The sequence below is a fragment of the Parasteatoda tepidariorum genome, chromosome 7 (assembly GCF_982258835.1).
Source record: "Parasteatoda tepidariorum strain Cologne lab strain chromosome 7, Ptep-v5.0, whole genome shotgun sequence".
NCBI lineage: Eukaryota > Metazoa > Arthropoda > Arachnida > Araneae > Theridiidae > Parasteatoda > Parasteatoda tepidariorum.
Window position 1 is genome coordinate 37,063,762 of NC_141761.1, and position 24,121 is coordinate 37,087,882.

The 24,121-nt window shown below is 29.0% G+C and overlaps 1 protein-coding gene across 1 annotated transcript in view; it reads right to left on the reverse strand.

Annotated features, from left to right (window-relative positions):
• The window catches only part of LOC122269766 (galanin receptor type 1-like), a 122,206-nt gene that overhangs the window by 33,683 nt on the left and 64,402 nt on the right, over positions 1 to 24,121 (reverse strand). Inside the window, exons 2-4 of the mRNA XM_071183577.2 lie at positions 14,116 to 14,337; positions 9,740 to 9,937; positions 8,524 to 8,647 (exon numbers count right to left, since the gene is read on the reverse strand). Of these exons, the coding sequence (XP_071039678.2) occupies positions 8,524 to 8,647; positions 9,740 to 9,937; positions 14,116 to 14,327 (534 nt within the window). The 5' untranslated portion in view covers positions 14,328 to 14,337. The remainder of the gene's footprint in view (positions 1 to 8,523; positions 8,648 to 9,739; positions 9,938 to 14,115; positions 14,338 to 24,121) is intronic.

A 24,121-nucleotide genomic window follows, 5' to 3' on the forward strand; every position in this document is an offset into this window, starting at 1 on the left:
TAAAACAAGTTTTATGTGAGAAAGTCAATATACATTGCTCCCAAAAAATAAAATATCCTTCAATATTTCTCTTCATCAGATGCCTGTGGTAGAAAAAAAAGAATGCTTTCGAATGTTCAATTGTTTGACATTCTTTCTTTTTCTAATACAAATACTTTTTTTTTTGTCTGGAATGATGACAGAAAATTTTCAATAAAAATATTTTTTCGGTGGAGAATCTTGCTTTCTGTTCCAGATTTTAACTTTTTGAAAAGTTCTGCAATTCTCAGTTATTTAGTATTCAAATTAAACTTTTTTTCAGTTGGAACTCAGAATTTCTTTCTTCAGCAGGAATTATATTATTGAAATTTGACAACTGCCACTTTCATTCTTAATGGAATCAATTACAAAGCCTTTTACAGCTGAATATTGTTTTCCTAAATTAAGTAATTAGTATAAATTTGTATATCTGTTGTGAATAGTTACTTTATTGTTCCAATTAACACCTTTTTTTAAAGCTTAATAAAAGTGATTCAACTAAATTATTTCAATTACTAAGTTTTCCTTTGACAATTCTATATTTTTGGAAATTTCTATTTTATAAATGTTTTTTTAAAATTTTATTTTCCTTGAATGATTGCTTCCCATTTTTAATTTTTTGTACATAAAACTAATATAAACAACACACAAATTTAAAAATGTGAGTAAAAATTTTTAAATTTCTTTGTCATTGTCATATAGATTAAATAAAGAAAAAACAAGCAATATATTATTGAAAACATAACCTTGATAACTGCTTTAGAATTTTTAAAATTACAATACAACTTTTTAAAAACGCAGTATGTATCTTTTTTTATTCTTTTAAAAATTTGTTAAAAATACACTCTGTCAGAAATTTCTCGGAAAAAAATGATTAAATAACATTTTTTATCGTTAATTTACTGTATTCAAACAAAACTGTCAAATAACCGTAAATAAGAGGTTATTCCAACTGTTAATTGCGAGAAAACCCGTTCATTAACTGCTTTCACCAAATACAATTAAACAACCAGAATTTTATTGCAAAAACTAAGCCCACCTAATAAAGAAATTTATTTCCTTACAGCTGGGTACTTTCGAATTCCATTAAAACATTTATTGGCTGTAGAAATTCTTCTTTCTATTTCCATTGTCATATTGTTCCTGTTGTCGATTGCAGAACCCAAGTAAACGAAATTGTCAACTACTTCAAATTTATATTCTTCAATTTCTAAATGGGTGTTATTGAAGCTTGTTTTTGTATGGGGCAAATATTTAGTTTTGCTTTCGTTTATTCTCAGGCCCATCTTGAGAGCCGCTTTCTCTAAAGAAATAAAAGCCTGTCTTAGCGGTTCTTAGGTGTTCTAGCAATAATGTCTATGTCATCAGCAAAAGCCCAATAGTTGTACAGATTAGTTAAAATATTTCCCCTGATTTCATATTTGGAATCTCTTATTACTTTTTCGAATACTAAATTGAAGAAAAGACAAGCTAATGTATCCCCAAGTCGCATTCCATAAAATAAAATACTAATCTAATATTGCTCAATATTTTCATGGTAAATTTTTTTTTATTTAAACTTGTTAGAGGTTTTAAATTATAAAAGAGTGAATAAATTATTTTTACTTTTATTATAAATTTAGTTTAAAACTGTATCCACTAAGCAAATTCAGCAACAACAATGAATAATAAATTGTAACTAAAACATTATCAGGAGTTAACTTGATACACTATTACTAAATAATCTTCATGGTTGAAAACATTTAATGAGTTTTTTTATAGCAACCAAATGTTAATTGAGAATTTAAAAAATAAAGTTGTAGATAAAGTTGCGATTATAACCAAGGGAAATGATAGGTTTAAATGACACCCCACTAATATCAGGAACTGAATTTGGGAAACGAAACCTGAATTAATACAAGAAAACCTCTCAGGATCTTCCAGTAGATTTTCTTAAATTATAAACAATCTGTTGATTATCAACAAACAGATTTGATTTTGACAAACAAAAATGATAGCAACAACCGTGGGTTTAGTGAGCAACAAACAGATTATCAACAAACAGATTTGATTTTGACAAACAAAAATGAAAGCTACAACCGTGGGTTTAGTGAGCAAAGCAAGAGGGTGGCTAAGTTCCCCAGTCCCATAATAATGGTTCAAGATACTTGCCTTGGGCCGGGATAGCCTGGTCGATAGGGCGCTGGGCCCATGTCCGAGAGTTCGTGAACTCGAACCCCGCCGGCTGAAGACTCCCCCTGTAGTAAATGGTGACTGATGCACCTTAAATCTGTCGAGTCTCAAAGTTCCCCATGTCCCCATAGCAAATCAGTACCTCTGGGGGTACTGAATTGAAGATAGATCGTTCTCTGATTCAGTTCAAAATTACGATTTGTGGATGAGTGAATGGATGTTTGAATGGGTCCACCCTATAAACGGATGTGACGTATGAGAGACGTGGCAGAAGTCGAATTCTTGGTCATAGATGGCGCTACTGGAAAACAAGAGCAATTGCACCCCTTCTGCCTTAATGGCATTCGTCAACAACAACAAGAGACTTGCCTTACACTTAGTATTTAATTTGTGCGACCGATAATTTAAAGTACGAAATCTGACATGAAAAACTATTTTTTTAGAATTTTTTTTCCCCACAAGCTTTCAAAATTAAGGTGCCTTACTGCAATCTGATATATATGGTTCGAATAGTTTAGTCAAGAGAGTGGCCAAAAGATTAACTCCTTACTGTTAAATTTACGTTTTTTAATTTAAAGCATATTTCAAAAACTAATTTAATAATCTGATATTCAATAACAGGTAAAAAATTTTGTAGTTTAATAATTTGTACACAACCTTAACTATGTAATTTTATTAGACAAAGTTGAGTACTATTGATTTTTATGTGTTTCACAAAAAATATAAAATACTTTTTTTTTAATATATTTATTTCTTATGTATTATTCAAATTGCTTTTTTGTCTCTTTGAATGGAAAGGATTCACAAATTGTTACACCTCGCATTTCAAAATCTTTTAATCACTACTAAAATATATCTCAAATAATAGTTTATAGTTTTTCTTAATGAAAATATCATTATAGAAATTATTTTTATAAAGCTTCGCAAAAACATTTAAATTGGTGCACTTATATTTAAAGACACAAAAAAAGTAAAATTAAATAAAGTATAGTGGATTTAAATTTCGACCACTTTCTTTACTCAGTTATTAATTTAGAAATACAATTTGCTTTTAAGAGTTTTCAAAAATGAGCTTCCTTTTTTTTTACTGAAGAATTGATTTTGCTTCTAAATCTTTTTTTAAATATAGAAATATAATCTAGTTTTGAGTCTGATTCATTAGCTTAAGTTATAGCTTGCACTAGTTAATTAGCATATTTGAGGCATGTAATTATGTAAAAATCCGATAATAAGTAAAATTAACATTAAGATGATTGAACTTTAAATCTCTCTTTTTCTCTTAATGTTCTGATAGTATCGCCAATTTCCAAACTTTTCTTATACGGCCATTAGCATCACTTAATACTTTTTTTTTTCTAATTTTGAGCGTAATTAGATCGAATGATATTAAGATTAATCTTCTTTCTCAGCAGACATATATTACATTTCGCTGCTTCAGATATAAAGACTTTAAAAAATCAATTTAAAAATCCTTTATTTTTATTTAGAAATAAAGTGAAGCATTAAACGGGTTTCGCGATTAATTTTCACCCGAGATTTCGAGAGATTTTTTAAATGGAAACTCATTAGAAAACTTCTGTTGAATTATTAAATTGCTGGTTTCTTGTAATTATTTTTTAAAACAGAAATCGCAAATTTAATTATTTATCAGAAAAAAATGGGAAACATATTATAAGGAAAGGGTACGACGTGATTGTGAAATATTATGGAACTTAGATGGAAGAACATTCTTCAAACTGTTGCCGCATAGATACAAGTACTTTAATTAGTTTTATCACGAGCTAATAAACTTTGAGGACATTTTCTTCTTGACAATGATAAACCAAAGATCTTATTAACCACCTTTCGGAATCTTTGTTATTTAGAGAAGAAAATAAATCTTTGAAGAAATAATAAAGATGGATATATTCGGAGATTCGGGAAGAATTAAGCATCTTAAATCTCTCTAAATTGGTTCATAAGTTATTAAATTTATGAGAGCTATGGGAAGAAAATGCAATAAAATTGATGTGGAAAAATCAACTAAAGAGTTTGAACATTGTATGTAGTAAATTATTTGCAATAAACAGTAAAAAAGCACAATAAACAATGAAATAAACATTATGTACTTATAAAATGTTTCAATTTTTACTATGTTTACAGTTTAATCCAAAATGAAAAACAGCATTTATCCTAAAATAATAATAATAATAATCCTATTGACAATGTGTTGAAGAAAATTTGGGAGCACGTTTTATTTAAAAAAAAATTATCAAGGGCACAAAAATTCGAGCATTAAAAAATACACACATTAAAATAAAGTTTCAAAAATGTGCTACACATATCCTCAAAAATAGAGTTTTCTTTCGAGCTTTCTAACATATAAATTCAGAAACATGCTTTTTATTTTACTGTGTTTAAGTTGCTTATTTACGTGTAAAGATTCACTTAAAATATGAAAAACTTTACTAAAAGAAAGAAAATTCACAATTTTTTTTATAGTTATAATGTAGCAACAAAAAAATAATGAAAATAAATACTTTAAGATATTTTATTGTAAAATTACAATGTATTATAACAAGAAACTAAGCTTACCTTAACTCTTGTTACAGCTTTAAGAAAACTTTAAAAAATTATCTATTTCTAAAACTATAAATTAACCAATAGTTATAAACTAACTATTTCTGAAAAATATTACTGTAATTTCTGTTGTTTTAAGGTTATAAAATTAACCTTTTTATGAATAAGGTTTTTCTACGTAACCAAATAAGTCACTGGATCAGCATTATGAAGCATCATTATTTATACCAAAACAATATTGTCTTATGAACTTTGACTATTAATTTTATTTATTTGAAGAGGAATTATGTTTTCTGTTCTCAATTAGAATGATCACCCTGCGGATGGTACAGAACCCTAATGAACGAATGAGAATCAAAGAATTCCTGAAAGACTATAGATTATATAGAATATATATATATATATATATATATATATATATATATATATATATATATATATATATATATATATATATATATATATATATATATATATATATATATATATATATATATATATATATATATATATATATATATATATATATGTATGTATACATTAATAATTGCAAATGAAAAATCATCAGTGTAATTAATAATTCAGCATTCTTTGAAACTTCAACTTTAACGTACTTTTTATATGTCTATGTGCTCTGATAATAAATCTGTCGTTGTAGAGTTAAGAGAAGGACTACGTGAAGTACGGATTGTCACGAATGTTTTAATTCTTTCAAAATTATAGCTTTAAGTTCAATTTGCAATTTTATATGCCATTATACTAATAGCCCAAGAAAACCTGCGGAAAACTGGCAAGCAGCCAACAAAGGTGAATTGTAAAAACCTCAATTAAATAGGGGTGTTTGCGATAAGTTCACACATTTTCGGGTACGTGGCGACAAAATGGATGGGGTATATCTTTTGGATAACACCTCTGTTGGCTAATCGACTGATTCGCTTTCATACAGGAGCTTTACGTTTCCGCGTAATCGCTGGTTTATAATTATCTATTGATAAATGATAATTTAAAATATCTTGATTTCTTATATCATCGTTACAAAGATTTATGAAAATATTAGAATACTAGGAGGCTTCGCCCCCTGCTCGCTAGCGATCGCCAACCCCCGGAACTGCTTTCGCAGTTTATTTCGGATTGCTTCACAATCCGATGCTCGCTTTGCTCGCTCATTGGATACGTTCTTAACGTCTAGTTTTCGTATACTTTTTTGAATACTGAAGTTCCGAAAACTTTTCACTGTAGAAAATTCTAAACCTGTACATTTCAATATGAATTTTAAATTGCAAACAGTTCACATATTTTGCATAATCACACTATTCTAAATTTCAGTTGCTGAGAAAAGTAACTTTTGTAAGTTTTGTTTTAAAGTCTTTCCCACCAGAGGGCTAAAGCCATGTGTTGTAAAACAATATGAAATAGTAGTCTGCCACTGAACGCCGGATGTGAAGCATCGGCTTTGATGAAGACAATTTCGTATTTTTAATTCTCTGAAGGGCGCCACCCTAATAATATGGAATTTGTAAAATAAATGTATATATTTTTGATAGTTGATGACGCCCATTATTTTGTGTTTTCATCCGTGTTCAGAAGCAGAACAGCTATAAGTTTTTTATTTTATCGCAAAAATATAAAATGTATAAAAAACAAAGAAAAAGAGTAAGAAAATGAGTATAGTCATAGAAAAAATTTAAATTATTATATAGTACTTATCAGTTAAAATAAAACTTTTTGTTCTAGTCGTTGCTAACAATTCAAATTTCTCCGAGGCAATTCTAAAGTATAAATTAAGGTAGTTCTGTTAAGTTGAAACACAATAATTTTAGTTTTGATGTCAACAATACAATTCAATTTTTCACAAAAACGATTGTTTCCATTGTTAAATTCAATGTCAACAATTCAAATTTTTCTGAGGCAACTCTTAACCACTAAATATTATTTTTTTTATGTACACATTTCTAAATGTCAGTATTCAGCCATTTCTAAATGTCAGTGTCAGTATTTAGTCCTCAAATTTAGCATGAAGTTGAAAATGTAATGAAAGAGGGTCATAGCAATAATGAAAGTAGAAGTAAAGTTAGTACTGTAAAATTGAAACAATATTTTTAATCAATGAGCCAAGTTCTTCAAGAAGCAGTTGTAGAAGTGGGTTGTTTATTTAAAACTTTTTATAGATATTCTTTAAAAACACAATTGTTAATTTAGGCATTCGGCGATACAACACTTATAGAATTGAAGGATTTGTTACGTCAAGCGCTCAGGTATCATAATTTTGATCTAGTTGCGCTTCTATGTCATTTTGATTTATGTTGCTAAGTTAACTTTCAAAAAATTCTATGACTAGCAACAGCATTTTTATTTTTTAAGTTGTTTATTTTTATTTCTTTTAGAATTCGTTATTTTTTTTAGAGATATGTTTTTTAACCTAACAGAATTCTTTGCCGACTGTTTTCTCTATAAATGAAGAAAATGAAGTAAATATTTAAGTGATGTGAAAAGAATCTTATTTAGTTGTACAAAGTACTTCAGCCAAAATTTGGGAGCCACGTAAGAGAATTATATATATTAGATCAGAAACACATCATTAAAAGGCAGAATAATTTGGTGTTTTCAAAACGTAAGCAAAACAAAGCAAACGTTGCCACCGGCGGAAAAGAAATACAGCCAAAATTTGGGAGCCACGTAAGAGAATTAAATATAATAGATTGTTATACGACTATTATTAAAAATCACTGATGATTATTTTTAATGATCAGACTAATAAAGGGAAGTGAGTGTCATTGCCCTATTTACTCTGGACAGATATTTTTTTAAGGTTAAGTCCCATTTCGCATTTTCCCGGTATACCTAAAACTGATGTTCTTTTAAGTTAACTTTTACTTCATATTACATACTGGTGAGTTTCTTTAAGGCTAAGTGTATTTAAAATATAAAAGCGTAAAAAGAACCAAAGCGAACTGAACTCGTCTAACACAAAGTACAACAAATTGTAGCACAATTGTAGTACCAGCACAAAGTACAACAATTTGTACAACTAATGAACATCGAGCACGAAGAGCAGGCATCTGCATCCAAAGTAAGAAAGTAACTAACATTGTCTAGTTGTTTTTGTTTGAAATTATCATTAAGCATGTGAATTGGAAAGTTTTACAGCCATTAAAATATTATTTACAATTATTTATGCCACGTTAATGTGTTAAATTCTTATTGATTATTCACTTGACACAGCATATTTACCTTGACGTAACGTTTATATTAATACGAACCTTTTTTTATGCACTTTTGATTCAGTATTTTAACTTAAATTAACTTAATTTTATGTTGAACTTACGTTTTCTAACAGTTACTGTCAGAAAGCGATTCCAAATAGGCCCATTTGCATCAAAATAGAAATACGAGCTTTGTAATAATTTATTTACTTAGTGACCAAAATGGAGAGCTCTGCAAGTTAGTATCAAATTCATCAATTACAACAGCAAATATAACAGCTGCGTCTGAACCTTTTTGAATGCAATTTTCGAAAATAATCATTAAGAAACATGAAATATACAGAGCTAAATAATTTGAAGTTCAATTAATTATAAGTTTAAACAAGAGCACGAGAAATTTATCTATTGCAGGGACGCGCCTCTAGTATCACGGCATTTTCGGCCATGGGTTGCTAAACTATTCGAAATATTTATGGTGTATCCTAGTTGTTTTTCTAATGAGCAATTGCTGCACTGTATTATCACCTAGTATCTACATTTGGAATAATTAATATATAAAGTTTCTACGTACTTTCGTGAAGCAAACTGGAAGAGCTAAAGCTATAGCTAATCCCCATACGATGCAGAGACCTCTACGACATGTGCTGACTGTACAAAACCTTCTTGCCATTATTGGGTAGGCTATAACTAAAAACCTAAGAAAAATATGTACTGTCAAATTTCGAATTATAGTATTGTTAAATTACACAGCTAGGAAATTTTCAAAATCACTCTGTATTTTTACATTTTATTTTCCTACATATAAAACGAAATTATTTAAATATTTTTCTGGTGAATACTATTTTCCAAAACATCAGAAAATGTGGTGACTTTCTTTGGAAATAATACTGGTGTTAAATTTTTAAATCCAGATTTTGGACTATGTAAAGGAGAGTAGAATAAGACCGGGTATTGAGGCGAGACTGATGGATACCTTAATTGTATTGAAATTAGTTCTGTTTTCTAACGGACAAACTTTGAAATACATTTTAGTAGTCAAGAAGATGGACCAACCAAATTGGAGTTTTGTTGATTAATCGCGACGTCTGTGTAGATAAGTCTGTTTGTACTATTTCAACTCTTTATAGTTCTCTCGTTATTATGCTATCCTTATTTCTTAATCGTTGCAGTTACTAAAATTATTTTTAACCTAGCTTATTATGCGTTTACTAAAGATTCATACCCTAACAAAGAATAATGATTTCGAGAAATAATTCTGTCTGTCACTGTTCTGTCACGTTTCTATAACCTCTACTCCCCAACTATCGCGGTAAGTCCGGGTACTACCCGGTTTTGCCACTACCCCCTTGATGTGAATCTATGCTGGACCTTAATGTCTGGACCGTAATGTACATTTAAGTAAATTTTGCGTTCATATTAGAACAGTTTATCAGAAATTATGGTTTTCAAAATTATAGTTCCTATTATAACACATTTAGTAAAAAATACAAAACTGAAAAGTTAATTTAATTAAATAAATGGCTTTTATGCACTGCTCTAAGGTATCATGAGGAAATTTTCAAACTTTACTACATTTACCAAACTTTAACACCTATTATTAAACTAAGGTGCATTGTTAATTTTACCAAATCATTACCAAAACGCTTTGGTAAAAGATACCGAACGTTTTGGTGTTCTCATAAAGCCACAAACATGGTACATTTTACCATATTCCGGCAGTTTTGACATCTTTTTTACTCAGTCTAGTTTTATTAATTCTACAGAAATAAAAGGAAGAAAAAGCTCACCTTTCAATGCTAACAGCTGTAAGGTTCAGTACAGATGCCATACCGGACAACATCTCGATATATGAACTAAGTTTGCAAATGGTCCCTCCAGCATCCCACGTTATTACAAAGTAACCCACCAGTTCCAGTGGGACGTAAAAAACTAACAAAATAAGATCAGCAACTGCAAGGCTCACTAAAAACGTGCATGTGGGAGATCTAAAAATTAAATTTTTGTCAATCAAAAACCAGGGGAATGTGAGATTTTTTTAAAAAAGGAAAATTACAATTTGGTATTATATATAGACACCTTTAGAATATCATTAAAATTTCTTAGTAAATGAAAAAATACTATGTTTTAGATAAGACCCTTTAAAATTTACATTTGTTCAAGCATTTCAAAAAATTGATTCGTAAACATTGATAAACGTCAACGAAATGCAAATTTGCCCAAACTCTGTTGACGAAAATTTGGAAGCGAAACCATGAAAAATGGAAATTTGCCAGATGCCAAACTGAATTGAGTCTTTTGAAAAATAAAATGTACGGTACTTACGTATTAACGCAACCAAGCTAAAATTCGCGTAAATCGCCAAATTTAGCGACCCTACTTACGGAAACCCTACGTGTTATACGTGGTTTTTCGTAAACAAATTATTTTGCTTACTGGTTACTGTTTGTCTACGATAGGTACTCTGTCCGCCACAAAGTCTGCGGCAGTCTGGTGCTATGGAAACAAGAAGAGAGCATTTTAGGGAGGGTGACTTCGATGAAGAGGTCTCCTTTTCTTTCGCCTTCGATGATAGCTTGTATGGGGAGTATACCAGATTGGCTGACTCAGCCACCAGTGGGAGACTTATTTAATCTGATTCAAGAACTTTTTTAAGATTCGCATGAATATTTCTTTCTTACTTAAAATAGTTCTCTCGATTCAATCAGTTGTTATTTTTTTAATACAAAGGAAAAAATGTGAACAAATTCTGACATTAAGGGTAGTACAGGTTTTTTTAATATTACTTTTTAATTTTACGATATTTATTATGAATGTTCATTGATTGTTAGATGGTTTAATTTCTAAACTTGCACATTTTTTAAAGCAGTTAATTTCTTTTATTACTTGAATTTTCTGGAAAAAGTGAAGAGCTTAAACTTAATAACTCTGATTTTAAAATATAAATAGAAATAAATAAAATAAAAATAGTTCGGGTTATCTGTGCCGGAGAAATATTAAATATCTTTGTTTTGATTATTAATTTTTAAATATTTTATTTATTTATTTATTTATTTATTTATTTTTGAAACTGAAAGCAAGTGACCGCAACTAGGATGAAATCTAAAACTATCAACGATGATTTTTATCAGCACCCATCAAACCATCTGAAATTATCTGAAGTTTTTTTTGCTTAAATTACGTTTTCTTATTCATATTTTATTGTAACCTGTACAGTTTTTTTTCACTATTTATTAAAAACAGTTTTTATTAGCAAATTTTTTTTTTTCTTAATAACCAATTTACTATGTATGATAAATTTATAGATGAGTTATTTATTAATAAAACATTGAGCTGCTTTAAACAATTTTATACAATTTCCATACATATTCCATACATACATATAAATTTTTGAAAATTTTTTTTCTAAAACAGAAGCTTTTGAAAAAGAGAAAAGATTAAAAAAAAGGAATCACACGCTCTAAACGATGTTTCAGGCGCGAATGCTCATTTCTCTTAACTCTAGGGCTAATACAGTAGATCGAACAAAGAAGTCTCCTTTTCTCCCACCGAAACCAGTCTTAAAGAGGGACCCCGCACCCCTACTTGAAATAATCATACCTCGTTACCATAGTCCCCGCCACCCCTCCAGACGAATGGCGGACAGAGTACCTATCGTATGGCGACAAGCTCAAGCTTGTTAATGGCGAAGACGGTTTTCAATCAGTGCTAAAAGCAATAGCCAAAAGATTTCCTCCGAAAAAATAATTCTGCAACTTATTCGAATTCGAAACTGGAAGGGTTTAATTGCTATTTTATATTTTAAAACAAAATAATATAAAAAACTGTATTTGTTATGAGAAATAATGCACTATGTGATGTCGAAATAATATGTAATCTAAAAGGTTATTAAAATATATGCTTATAATTTTGTTTATAAAATACTTTGTTTTATAAAAAAAAATTGATTTCAATTTTTTCTACTTACGCCAAATTTGGCGATTTATGCGAATTTTGGCCTGGTTGCGTTAATACGTAAGTACCAAATGTACACACACTGTGTGATATTACCACCGCCATTATTGTCAATGCATGTATTTTAAATTTTTGCTAAGCATGAAGTAATACACACATTAGTCGCTTTAAATTAATAAAGTGAAATAGAAATAAAAACATTATTGAAATTTAATGAATAATTTAGAGCAAAATATTCAAAACTAAATCATTTGATAACAGCTAATTCTTAAATAAAGGATAAAATTATCACTTTGTTTATAATTTGCGGATATATTTTCACTTATAAGCCACCATAAACTCTATGCATTGGCAACACTACAGCTATTTCATTTCTCTAGGTGGCCTTAAGCAATAATTTATGCCTTATTAAAAGATTAGTAATACGTTAAGTATTTATTTTAATTATGTTAGACTGGCTTAAGTAATAATTTAAGTGGTTTTGAATAGTTAGTTATACGTTAAGTGTTAATTTAGAAAAATTTCTATAGATATAAAAACTTTATAATGACGAAATAAAGACGAAGTAACTATTTAAATTTATTCTTGATCCGTTCTAAAAGGACTATTGATTGTAAAAATTTATGATACCGCAACTTATGGTGCCACATTCAGTCATACCAATTATTGATGAGGGAGCTTGCCTTTTTCAAGCAATAGCATGAATATTTATTATGCCATACTTAAGTAATGGCACGAGAGAGGCGTGGGGAAGTAGTACCACGTTATGGAGCATCGAATAGTTTTCACGACAGAGTTCGAAATAATTTTAATATTTCTGCTGCCTACTATGCTGAAATGTCCAAACTAAAAATGTCCATACTTGCGTAGGTTTGTTAATTTTATGACATTCGGACTGAATTCAAATTATCAATAAAAGTCTTATCATGAAGAACTTTGATAATATCACGGACATCTCTTAAAACTGCTTGTAGTTTAAATTGAAGTCAAAGTACAGAGTGGTGTTGAAGAAGTAGAATAATTAAATATATATATGTGATGAGCTTTCAGCAGGGTTTCTATTGAATTTTGTATGTTGTACAAGGCAGTTTTGAAAGGTGACCTTGGTCGACGAAGGTGGTTAATTAAATACTTATTAGCAACTACCAAGTTTCTATTTAATTTTTTTTGACAAAGACTTCTAAAATATGTCTTAAGGTTTAATACAACTACGAAATATTATTTTTTTTTCTTTGTAAACAATAAGAAAAGAACTTGTACCTTGTGAAGAGTATGAAGAGTGAGAAATATTTTTCAATTCCATTTTCGTATTTTTGAAATAAAAACTATTGATAATTCCATTTAAAATAAATTATGATTTAGTATGCAGTACTTCAATTTAAGTGTAATTTCCAATCACGTAACTTAAAGTATGATTTATAAAATATTTCATTGATCATATATTATACGATCAATAAAAAATTTCAGTATGTTTACCATATGAAATATACCTCCATTAAAGAATATTAAACGAATAAATTTTTTTATTAAATTTAACAGAGAAGTTACCGAAATATAAACTATTCATATAAATTTATAGTTCAATTTTTTGATTGGAGAGACGGAATAACCATTTATCGATTTTACGATTAAATCCAGAAATATGTTATTTGATATATTTTTTTAAATAATTTTTTAATATTTAATATTAATATAACACAACCAAGAGAGATAAAATGATTTAGTATCTTTCATATCCACAGATGAAATTTTATTGCGAAAAAGATTTTTTTTCCAAATCGAATTGTAAAGAATTTGTTTTTAAGGTATTGTGACTATCGATATCTTTATGACTGATATCTCAGTAAGTTTGTAATTCTTAGAAAAAGCGTTGGATGATATTTCGAACAATTCAAATCTAACCAATAATACAATTTCCAAAATTTAAATAATTCTACTCTAAATTAAGAATATTTTTTTTGAAGTTGAAGGGGGCATAGTAACCCTCTCCTTTGTATGAATACATGAATATCTAATTTATTGTAAAAGATTACGTAAAAATATTTGAAGTAAAAATTCTGGGAAAAATATTTAGGGGCAGATTAAGAATTAACTTGATGAAATTAGCATTATTATGAATTCATACTAAGCATATTTATATTAATAATGTTGGTTTCCTGAACATATTGAATGAAAATGAATATATAAAGTTTCGTATTCAAATCCTTTTCACCTCGCTGGTTTGGAGCCTGCCCAAGTCACGATTACAACAGTATTCCCAACAATGCCTATGAAGAAGATTATGCTGTGGGTGAGGACAATAGGTACAAAAGATGGATTAATGGCCAATGGATTCAGCATATCCTCTGGCGTCTCAAAGAATATTCTTGTCGGCTCTTCACACACCGTCTCTGAGTTGCCTGAATCACAGCTTTGGTTCTTCATTGCTTTTAATCTGGTAGGTGAGAGAAAGACAGAACATGAAATTAGAAATAGATTTCTAGCACACAATGTATCTAAATGTAAGACATTCGCGATGTAAAACCATTTAGTTACAAATTATTCGAGTATTCTATATCAAATACACGTTGCTTGCAAGGCAGAAAATCTGTCATTGTGAAACTGCCATAGACTCGCTCTTTGTAAAATGATTGAATTTTTCATACATTGCATAGGCATTTTTTTTATACTACATTTAAAATTGGAAAATATGATATCTGATAAGTTTTTGATAAAGTTGAAAGTATTTCCTTGTGTAAGTTTTCTCTTATCTGGTTCGTTTTTCTTAATAAGAAAACCATAAAAGTTTAGTGATTGTCCTGTATTCTTCATAATTTTATTAATTTTAAGGAAAAAATAACTAGGCAAGGATCTGTAATCAATTAATTTTATTCATTATAATGGTAAAAAGTTCGGTAATCATTACATTGAAGTTTTTTCTTAGTGGGTTAAAAGTAATAATTTTTTGTCTTATTACAATGATTTATTAAATAAAAATTTTTCAACCGGATCCTTTTTTTTAGAAAGAAAGGGGCAAAAAATGTTGCTTTCTTGGTTTCTTTGTTATCTGTCAAACGATAATATCATATTTCGCCCAGAAAATATTAGTCATTGTATATTAAGCCCATGTAATGCAGATAGTTATTCTCGTGTTTAAAGTACGTAACAATGCCAGAAATGGTATAGAATGATTACACTTCGTTTATTGTCGTTAACATATGTAATCATTAGAAAATTTAATGTATCGTTCTAAATTTTCGATGGACACTAGAAAAATTATCAGCAAAAATTGGAGAGTTGATTGGTAATTTATGTCGTAAACTCTCCTTTTAATTATATGGAACTTGGCCAAAACTTTTTGAGTTGACCAATTTATACAGCCAGCTCCATTCTTTGACAAAAATCCCAGTAAGAATTGAATTGAATTGAATGTAGGGTTTAGTGGAGCAAGGTCTAGATGAGGACATGCTGCGCCAAGCAATACGGTAAAAAAAAGCCCAGTAAGAAGTAGTCTTAACCGCTAATTTCATGGTTATTACGTAAAGCTTCGTAACTCAATACTGGTTACAGCATCTCACTACGGAAACCATCGCCCCAGTTTCTAATCCTGCCGGGTCAAAATAACATTGCCCTCGATTTTCTTTTGCATTGAATGTATTACCACATGAATGGAATCCTCGATAGATGGCAGCACTGAATTTTTTTTATTATTTTTTTTTTGCCTTGTTCTATGGTTTATGCCTGAGCACAAAAAGCTTTTATGCTTGAACTGAAGATGAATTTTGCAAGTATCCGCTCCAGTAGATGGAAGTTAATGCACGGTAAGTTGTCAAATCTATTTTTATGATCACGTTAGCTTTACGGGCTTGCATTTAGTTTTACTGTCAGTAAATGGTACATATTTCGACAGTCACTGACCGTATAGTCCAGGAAAACTTGGACTTTTTCAACAACAAAAAATGAATGCTCAAGATTATTTTAGTAAAAAGTGATACGAGACTAAAATTTCCCTCCTCTCCACTATACGCTTCCTCTATTATATAAGAGAAATAGGGATGATTTAAGGAGGCAATTAAATTTCTTCCAGACAAGCAAATGAAGCAAAGCTTACGATGCATTTTTTCACATTGCATTGAATGACATCAAGCTCGAAGAGATTGGACGAATAGTTCATAAGTCAAAAGAGCTTTATATACAAAAGCGCAACTGTGTACTCTTATTACTTATTTACGCATCTTACATTGCTGTACAAACAAGTTGTTGTTGTTAATTTACGTCGCACTAGAGCTGCACAATGGGCTATTGTCGACGGTCTGGGAAACATCCCGGAGGATGATCCGAAGACATGCCATCGCAATTTTGATCCTCTGCGGAGGGGATGGCACCCCCGCTTCAGTAGCCCGACGACCTGCGCACGAAGTCGAGCACTTTACGGTAGCACAGTTTAACGAGAACCAATACCGCACACCCTCGGTCCCTACGCAGAGTACAAACAAGTAAAGTATTGTTTTCTACGTATTTTTCTCACTTAACCGAATGAAACAAAAGACAAATATGAAGAGGTAATATTTCGAAAGGTGATTTTTTTGCATGAAAAGTAAAATTTTTCAATTGTGCTTATTATTAAGAAAGTCCTTATAATCTCAAAACTTTTGATTCTATCGCCTGAATATTGTTTCATTTATTTCAGTATAAAATCTTTGACTTTTGACCTTGACTTTCAATGTCCCAGATTGCAAAGTAAAAAGCGTACAAATATCATGTAAAAAATAATACTTTGCTTACAAAAAAAAGAAAAAAAACCGCTTCAAATTTTTAACTATTGGCTCATGTATACTCTCCTTCAATTCAACGTATAAAAATACATATGAAACAATGTGTCATTTGTTTCGATAGCAATATCAAGTGCGTAAATAGGTACAAGTTCATATGTGTACTTTTTGTACATAAAACCATCATAACTTCTAAACTATTTTTTTTCATTAACTCGTCGTTGGTCTCATTTAATTCAGCGTAAAATAGTTAATCAGAAATAATGACTCACTTGTCAGTCTAGACGAAATTTTCTCCTCTTTAGGTTACCTTTCATATAATATTAAATAAAGCTTTTCTTTGAAAAAAAAACATCTTGGGTATTAATTTTTCCGAATCATCTTAACCATCTTCTTTGCTTTTGTTTTTAAATTCTAGAACTCAATAAAAGGATGAAAATAAAATAAAACTAGAATTATTATATAGGAATGAAGTAGTTGTGCCATAAGCTGAATTCAAATAGATTTGGAAAATCAAATCTCAAGATTCATAAAGGTCGAGAGATAATTTGAATTCCCCATTGGTTGATAACAAATTTGCTGTGAGTAAAAATACTAATTTTTTGTTGTGTTTAGTTATAGTTTGCATACAATTCAACTATACTCCAATATACTGTACATTTGATTTAATTAAAATCCCCATCCTTTGCTATTAGATATCTCCATAATTTAATCCTTTCGAGTTTCTAAAAACATATGAAAGGTAATAGATATGGAAAATTCAATTTTTATATAACAATAGATTCTATTTGTTGAGACAGAGCTTCTAGGCAACTGGTCATGAGAATAGAATATCATTTATTTCCAGGAACAGATATTGCGCTTGTTTTATAGAATGTATTCATAAGTGATTCAATAGATTTTGAGCTCGCATACTACTTGCTGTTGTTCGTCTTTTATTATCCGTCTGTTTCCTCCAAATATTTATGCATTTGAGATTTTTTTTGTACTCATTGAGATTTTTGGTTTATATGTGGATTTTAACATGCATCATATAAGGTACATTGTAAGAAAAAAATTATTTGGTACACCTTTTAATGTACAAAAATTTTAGAGCTCTGTTTCAATGAATTTTTATTGTGGTTTATTACAAATCTGAAAAAAATTAGGTTTCGAATAATTTTCAGATTAATTTTTTATGTAACATTTTAAATTAAATTACTTTATTTTTAGTTCGATATGACATTAACTCTTTTCCCACAGAAATAATTTTTCTATAAGAAATAGCAACGGAAAATAAAGTTGAAAGTGTAAAAGCACTCAGTTTTACTTAAACATTTCAAACGATCAGTATATTTAAAAAAAGCATTAACAGCTTATCTAAATATAATTCCCAATAAAAAGTAAATTTAATAATAATTTATTATTTGTATTCAAATTAAAACAAAAACATTTTGAATTATGAGGAACATAGGTTTTTACAAAATTTAAAACCGCGTAATTTAAAAAATCGGTTCTAATACCTCTTAAAAAAGCAAAATATAAAAATAGGAACTATTTTAACTTTTATTACTCATCACTTATTTGACCCATTTCGCATTTTTAATTTAACTTTATAGCTTAAAATGATGCAAAAATTAGCATAACTTGCAGTTAAAATATTTTCGCTTATTATTTACTAAATTAAAGAAGACAGCAAATATTTATTGAAAATTATTTTTGAATAAACTAGTCTTATAATCTTTTGCAATACAGTAAAACGCATGAAAAGTTTAATAAGAGTTGCAAATTTTCGATCGCTTCCCGGATGAGAAAATATTTCCCAGATTTCGGTTATTTCAACATATATTGAGGATCAATAATTGCAGCCTAATTAATAGATGGAACTGAGAAATTATCTGGATCTGGGTCATCCCTTGAAAGATTGACTCTTATTACGTATGTCAGAACCCGATTATTAGAGCAAAAGTTATTCTACTCTATTTTATTTTAATGCGGCAATAAATTCAATGCATTAAGAAAGCTGCTGAACATTTAATCTCTATTTTAAGATCACATTTATTTAAGCAAAAGCTTTTTCCAAAAATAATTTTATAAACAAAAAACTCAGAAAATTTTTTTGCTATAAAAATTTTCAACTATAACCAAATTATGTATAACTATATAAAAATAATATCATTAAATCTTACACTATATTTCAATGCTCATATTGCTCATATCTGAAAATATTTTGAAATTTCTGAATATGTTTTAGCAAACAAAACAACTTGAAACATTTATCTTTGCTTTTAAAATGCATAAATCTGCATAATCTATTATCACCGGCACAGCTTTACAGTTAAAAATATATGCATTTTCTCTTTTTTTTCATTACAAAAAAATGCGAGGAAAAATTATTGATAGGTGAAAGAGGGAAAAAAACTATAAAGCAGTATTAAAGTTATATTAGCAAATTATGGAATTGATTCAACTTAAATTTAAGAAGCTTTATAATATAAATTGATGAATCTTGAATGGAGTCTTAAAAGTTTTCACCTAATTTGCAACTCTAATGTTGTGTCAAAAATTGCATTTAAAACAGTTTAACCGAAAGAAGAAAAGAATACCAAACAGAAAATAAAAAATAAATAAAGTTATAAAAACAAAGCAAATTGATGCATTTAATCCATTTTGCGTATTTATGCATGTAGAAACGTGGATAATTATATTTATATCGTCTAAGAGCATTAGAAATATATTTGTTTTTAATAAAATAATTACTAAATACCGAAAAAAAACTTACAATGCTATAATATATTACCGATTTAGAAATTTAATTGAATTTTTAAATAAATAGTTACGTATTTGCATTTCTATTATGTAGTCATTTTTTTTAAATATAGTTGGAAGAATATTTTGAAAGATCGTATGAATTAATTCATGAGCATATTTGATTTCTTAGGAAATAAAAAGAAAACTCCTAAGAAAGTAAAAATAAATATGAAGATTTCGTTAAAAAAAGTTCATTAAATTTAGAAGGTATAATTATTTTGATATTTTTTTACCGCATCAGATGATCTATTTTCGTCTCAAAAGTATACATTTAAAATAAGTTTAAGTGTTATTTTCCAAATTATTCGTGCATGAGTGAGTTTGTTAATTACTCATAAAAACATTTTTATCATGAAAGGGTGGGAATATTTTTATCTTCAAGGGAATTAGTTTGTTTTCTAGTTTAGAGACCATGAAAAAGATTTTATAAAAGTATATTAATGGGTTTTAAAAAAACACTCTAGTAAACAACAAGCTTGGCGAAAAAAATACTTGAAATTTGTGATAGAATATGCAGAAAAAGCCTGATAAAAATACAAACAGATAAATAAAGCTGCAGGAAAAAGATCGAGGGTAAAAAAAGAATTAAAGTTTCTATAAATATGCTCGCAAAACAATTTTCCCATAACGATAAAACTGAAACGTGGGAGTAACAATAACTTATTCAAGTTTCATTTCAATTTAATTATGAATTCAAAAGTTTAGGGAACAAAACTCTTACATCTTCCTTGTATCATTAAAACTGTTATTGTAATTATATTAATTAAAATTGTTTCTGAACAAATAAAATCCGATCATGATAAAGGATATTTATTGATTATGATTCAATTTTAGTTTCTAGAATTGTGCCCAATGTTGTTGTATCTCATTATTAACGAATGATTATTTGCGATCAAGAATCAGCTATACATTTTCAACGGGTACTTTTTTGAATCAGACGACGATTTGAATTTTCGAGGCAGAATACGGGGAATTGAAAATTTGAAAATTTTGAATTTCTCATCCTCTCATAATATAGTTTTTGTACACTATTTTTACATTTTGTGTGCTTCGCTATTAGTTTTGAATCAAATGCAACAAACATAAAAAATACTTCTAGTTATTTGATTTCACGAAAAAATAACTTCGAATTCATGTTGATCACTTGTTAAATTAATTCGTATTCATATTGATCAAAATGGTAATTCATATTAATCAAAAATATCTAAGTCACTAAGATTTTTTATTTTGTCTGTGCCTATAGAGAAAGATATAAGAAACCTATTTTGTTTCAACCGTGGAGTATTTTCGAACGTGAAGATTCTGATTCTTGGTTCAGCGTTAGTTCTTAGATTATTTCATTCGTTGAACTTGGAATCTTAATTCCTAAAATATAGAAAACGGAAACTCAAAAATGTTGCTCCTTTTTTGCATTTTGCGTGTTCGCTATATCTATTGATTTAACAGCATTAAATAAAAAAAATACCTATTATGTCTTTCGAATATGTTTTCATAAAAAATAATTTTAAATGAATATTTTCTGGATTCAAAGAGCAAAAATTTTAAAGTAATATGAAAAGAATACATAAATTTTTATTTTTTTAATGACTACAATCTTAGTGCTTAAATTGGAGGAAATGGTCAACACGAAAACATTGTATACATTTAATTAAGTCTTATTTTTACTATTTCGCCATATTTATTAATGTAACTACAAATGAGAAATAAATAAAATAAAATAAACGTTACGTATAGTTTTCGAAGATAACTTCAAATAAATATTTAATGTTTGTTATAATGAGCAAAAACATTCACGCTACATAAGGTTTAAATTTTACACCATTTTATATTTCTTAATTATTACAGAACAGTTTCCTAAAAATAAAGTTCCAAAATTTGACTTCTTATAAATAAAAACATTGTTTATATATAGTTATTTAACAGAAACACTTCGACCCTTTTCTTATTACAATTTATATAAAAAAGAAAGAGGAAACAAAGCAAAATGAAAAAAAATCGATGTTAAAGTGAAAATGAAAGAATAAACATACAAAGTATTCTGAATGATTTGAAAGGAAGTGATCATCAACTCTTCCACAATTGATTCTTAATGCTGAAATCGTTTTTCAGCCTGAAATCCCCTGTCAATATGTTTGCATTTTGACAGGTTAATATCATCATACTGATATTTGCGTCCCATTTTTGTCTTCTCGGTACAATAATTGCTGTGAAAAGTTATTTGCATTCAGGTGTGACTGACAGACATATCATTCTAAAACACATCGTTTTAGTTGCTGCCGTTAATGCCAAAAATAGATTAATTTCACAGATCAAAATACAATGGTATTTACACTGAGAATCTCTCTTTTTCTTCTGAATGTAATAAAATAAAACGCGAAAAATATTAAGTAGTTTTTACCGTCAAGACTTGAATAGTACATCTAGAAAAACACATCCTGAATATTATATCTAATATTGAATAGTAAATCTAGAATAGTATTTCTCCAGATTCCCAATCTGCAATCCTTCACCTATATTTTTGAGGTTAGATATCCGTATCGGTCGAAAATATGTATGTAAAAAGAGAGAATATTTTTGTGTTTCATTTCTTAACGGAAAACACAGTCTGCACTAATTATTTAGAGTATTTGGAAATCTCCCCCTCGAACCATTAAGATTGAGTCCTGGAGAGTGAAGATTCGATCATTAGATCAAAAATTATTTTGGATGGGCCGTTTCTTATTTTGCGCTTTGTCCGTTATTATTTTGTATATTAAACATTATGATATATATACAGTAGAGTCCCGATTATCCGAGTTAATGTGGACCACGACTGTGATGCCACAATTGGCATTACATATTTATTTCCTATCCTTTTAAATATCTTTGATTACTTAAACTTATTTTTATTAATGGAATTAGATTTAAAATAAATCAAAGACTTAATCTTTTGAAACGAACATAAAATATTTATTCTTTTTTGCATACATCAATGCAACGGATACTTTTTATTTCATTGCTAATGCAGATTTATTAATTCACTGTCGCCTCTAATTGAAAACAAAAATCTATTTATAACTTTTTATTCTAAATTTCCAACCACAAAAATGTTTCAGTTGCATGGCTGTAATAATTCTCATAAATTAGTTGGCGACTCGTGATCGCCAAGGTATTATTTTAAACCCAATATTGATATGCTGATTGGCTTTGTTTTGGCTATGTTATATTTTAATAATTCGCCAATTTTGGATCTCCTACCCATGCTTCTGTGTCCGTTGGGAACAAATTACATGTACTTTTTAATTTGGCTTTTGATTAGGCAGGTTGTGGGGGATTTGTCTCCCATGGCCTGTCCTTATAAATATTATTATGCAAAACGTATGGACTGAAATTCGTATGGATGATATGTATATTTGGTATCTCGAGCTCTGCAAATATAATAAATAAATGCTTTTTATTAATTCTGATCCAGTTCAAGTATTATTTCATCACCCTCATCGCAATCTTCATCGCAATCTTCAATTTGTCAGTATTCTTCTACCCTACAACCTCCACCCACACCTTAATATTCCACCATCTCAACATAAATTGACACCCCTGACTTTCCTTCTTCATCATGATGACTAACTCGGATAACTGAAAAACTCGGTTAAAACGAAGAGTATAAAAAAAGAAAGGAAAAGAGTTGGTATAAAAGTAATTAATTTAAGAAATATAAAATTTATACGACTATACCACATACAATTCCCATTATTATTAAAAAGCTTACTTGAAAAAACTTAAAAAGTATACTTTGCGAGAATTAAAGAGTTTTTACTTAAAAAAAGTCCTTAATCATTTTTTGTTTGACATAACTTTGGTGCTTTTCTGCAGCAATGTTTCGCCATTTTTTAGGGTTAACAGGAAGGCTGTGTCGCCTCTTTTTGTTGTTCTATGTATTCAGTAGCATTTTCGACAGCTTTAAGTTCATCTGTGGGAGAGATTTTTATATATTGATTTTCATCGTCACTGTCTTCATTATCTTCGCTAGGTTCATTTTCATTATTGACGATATTAACGATGATCTCATGAGAACAAGTTGTTAGATTTTGTTTTCCCGAGTGCTTGGAAGATAAAATTCAGATTTATTTTTCGGCGGTATTTTTGAAAATAAAAAATAAACTAAAACAAAAAAATCCTTAAAATATTTGATAGCTCGGTTAAAGCGGAAGCTCGGATAACCGGGGCTCGGATTATCGGGACTCTACTGTACTTTAATTCTTTTTTAAAAGTAATAAAAGAACTCTATGTATATTAGGCTCTCTTAATGTGTTACTTTTTAAATACTGTGATAGAATTATTTTTTCCTAACTTTTTATTGATGAAAATACAAATAATATATTTTATATTGAATATTTTATTTTGCATATTACACTCCCTAATGCATATTATTTTACTCGAATGCCGAAGTATATAGTACATACTTTCGCTATTTTCTGGAACCTAAAAATAGATAAAGAAAACTAAGAGTAATATCCACCTTATTTAGTTAGGTAATGAATCCAGGTTAATGATAGTTTGTCTTTATTTAGTTCACGCGATCGGTCATTGATTTGGTAAGGTGTCTTAGTTGCCCTAGGGTATGATAGGAATGAGGACCACTGACCTAGAACGTGTATTCCTGGTAGTACAATCAGGAGAATTTATCATATTTTCACT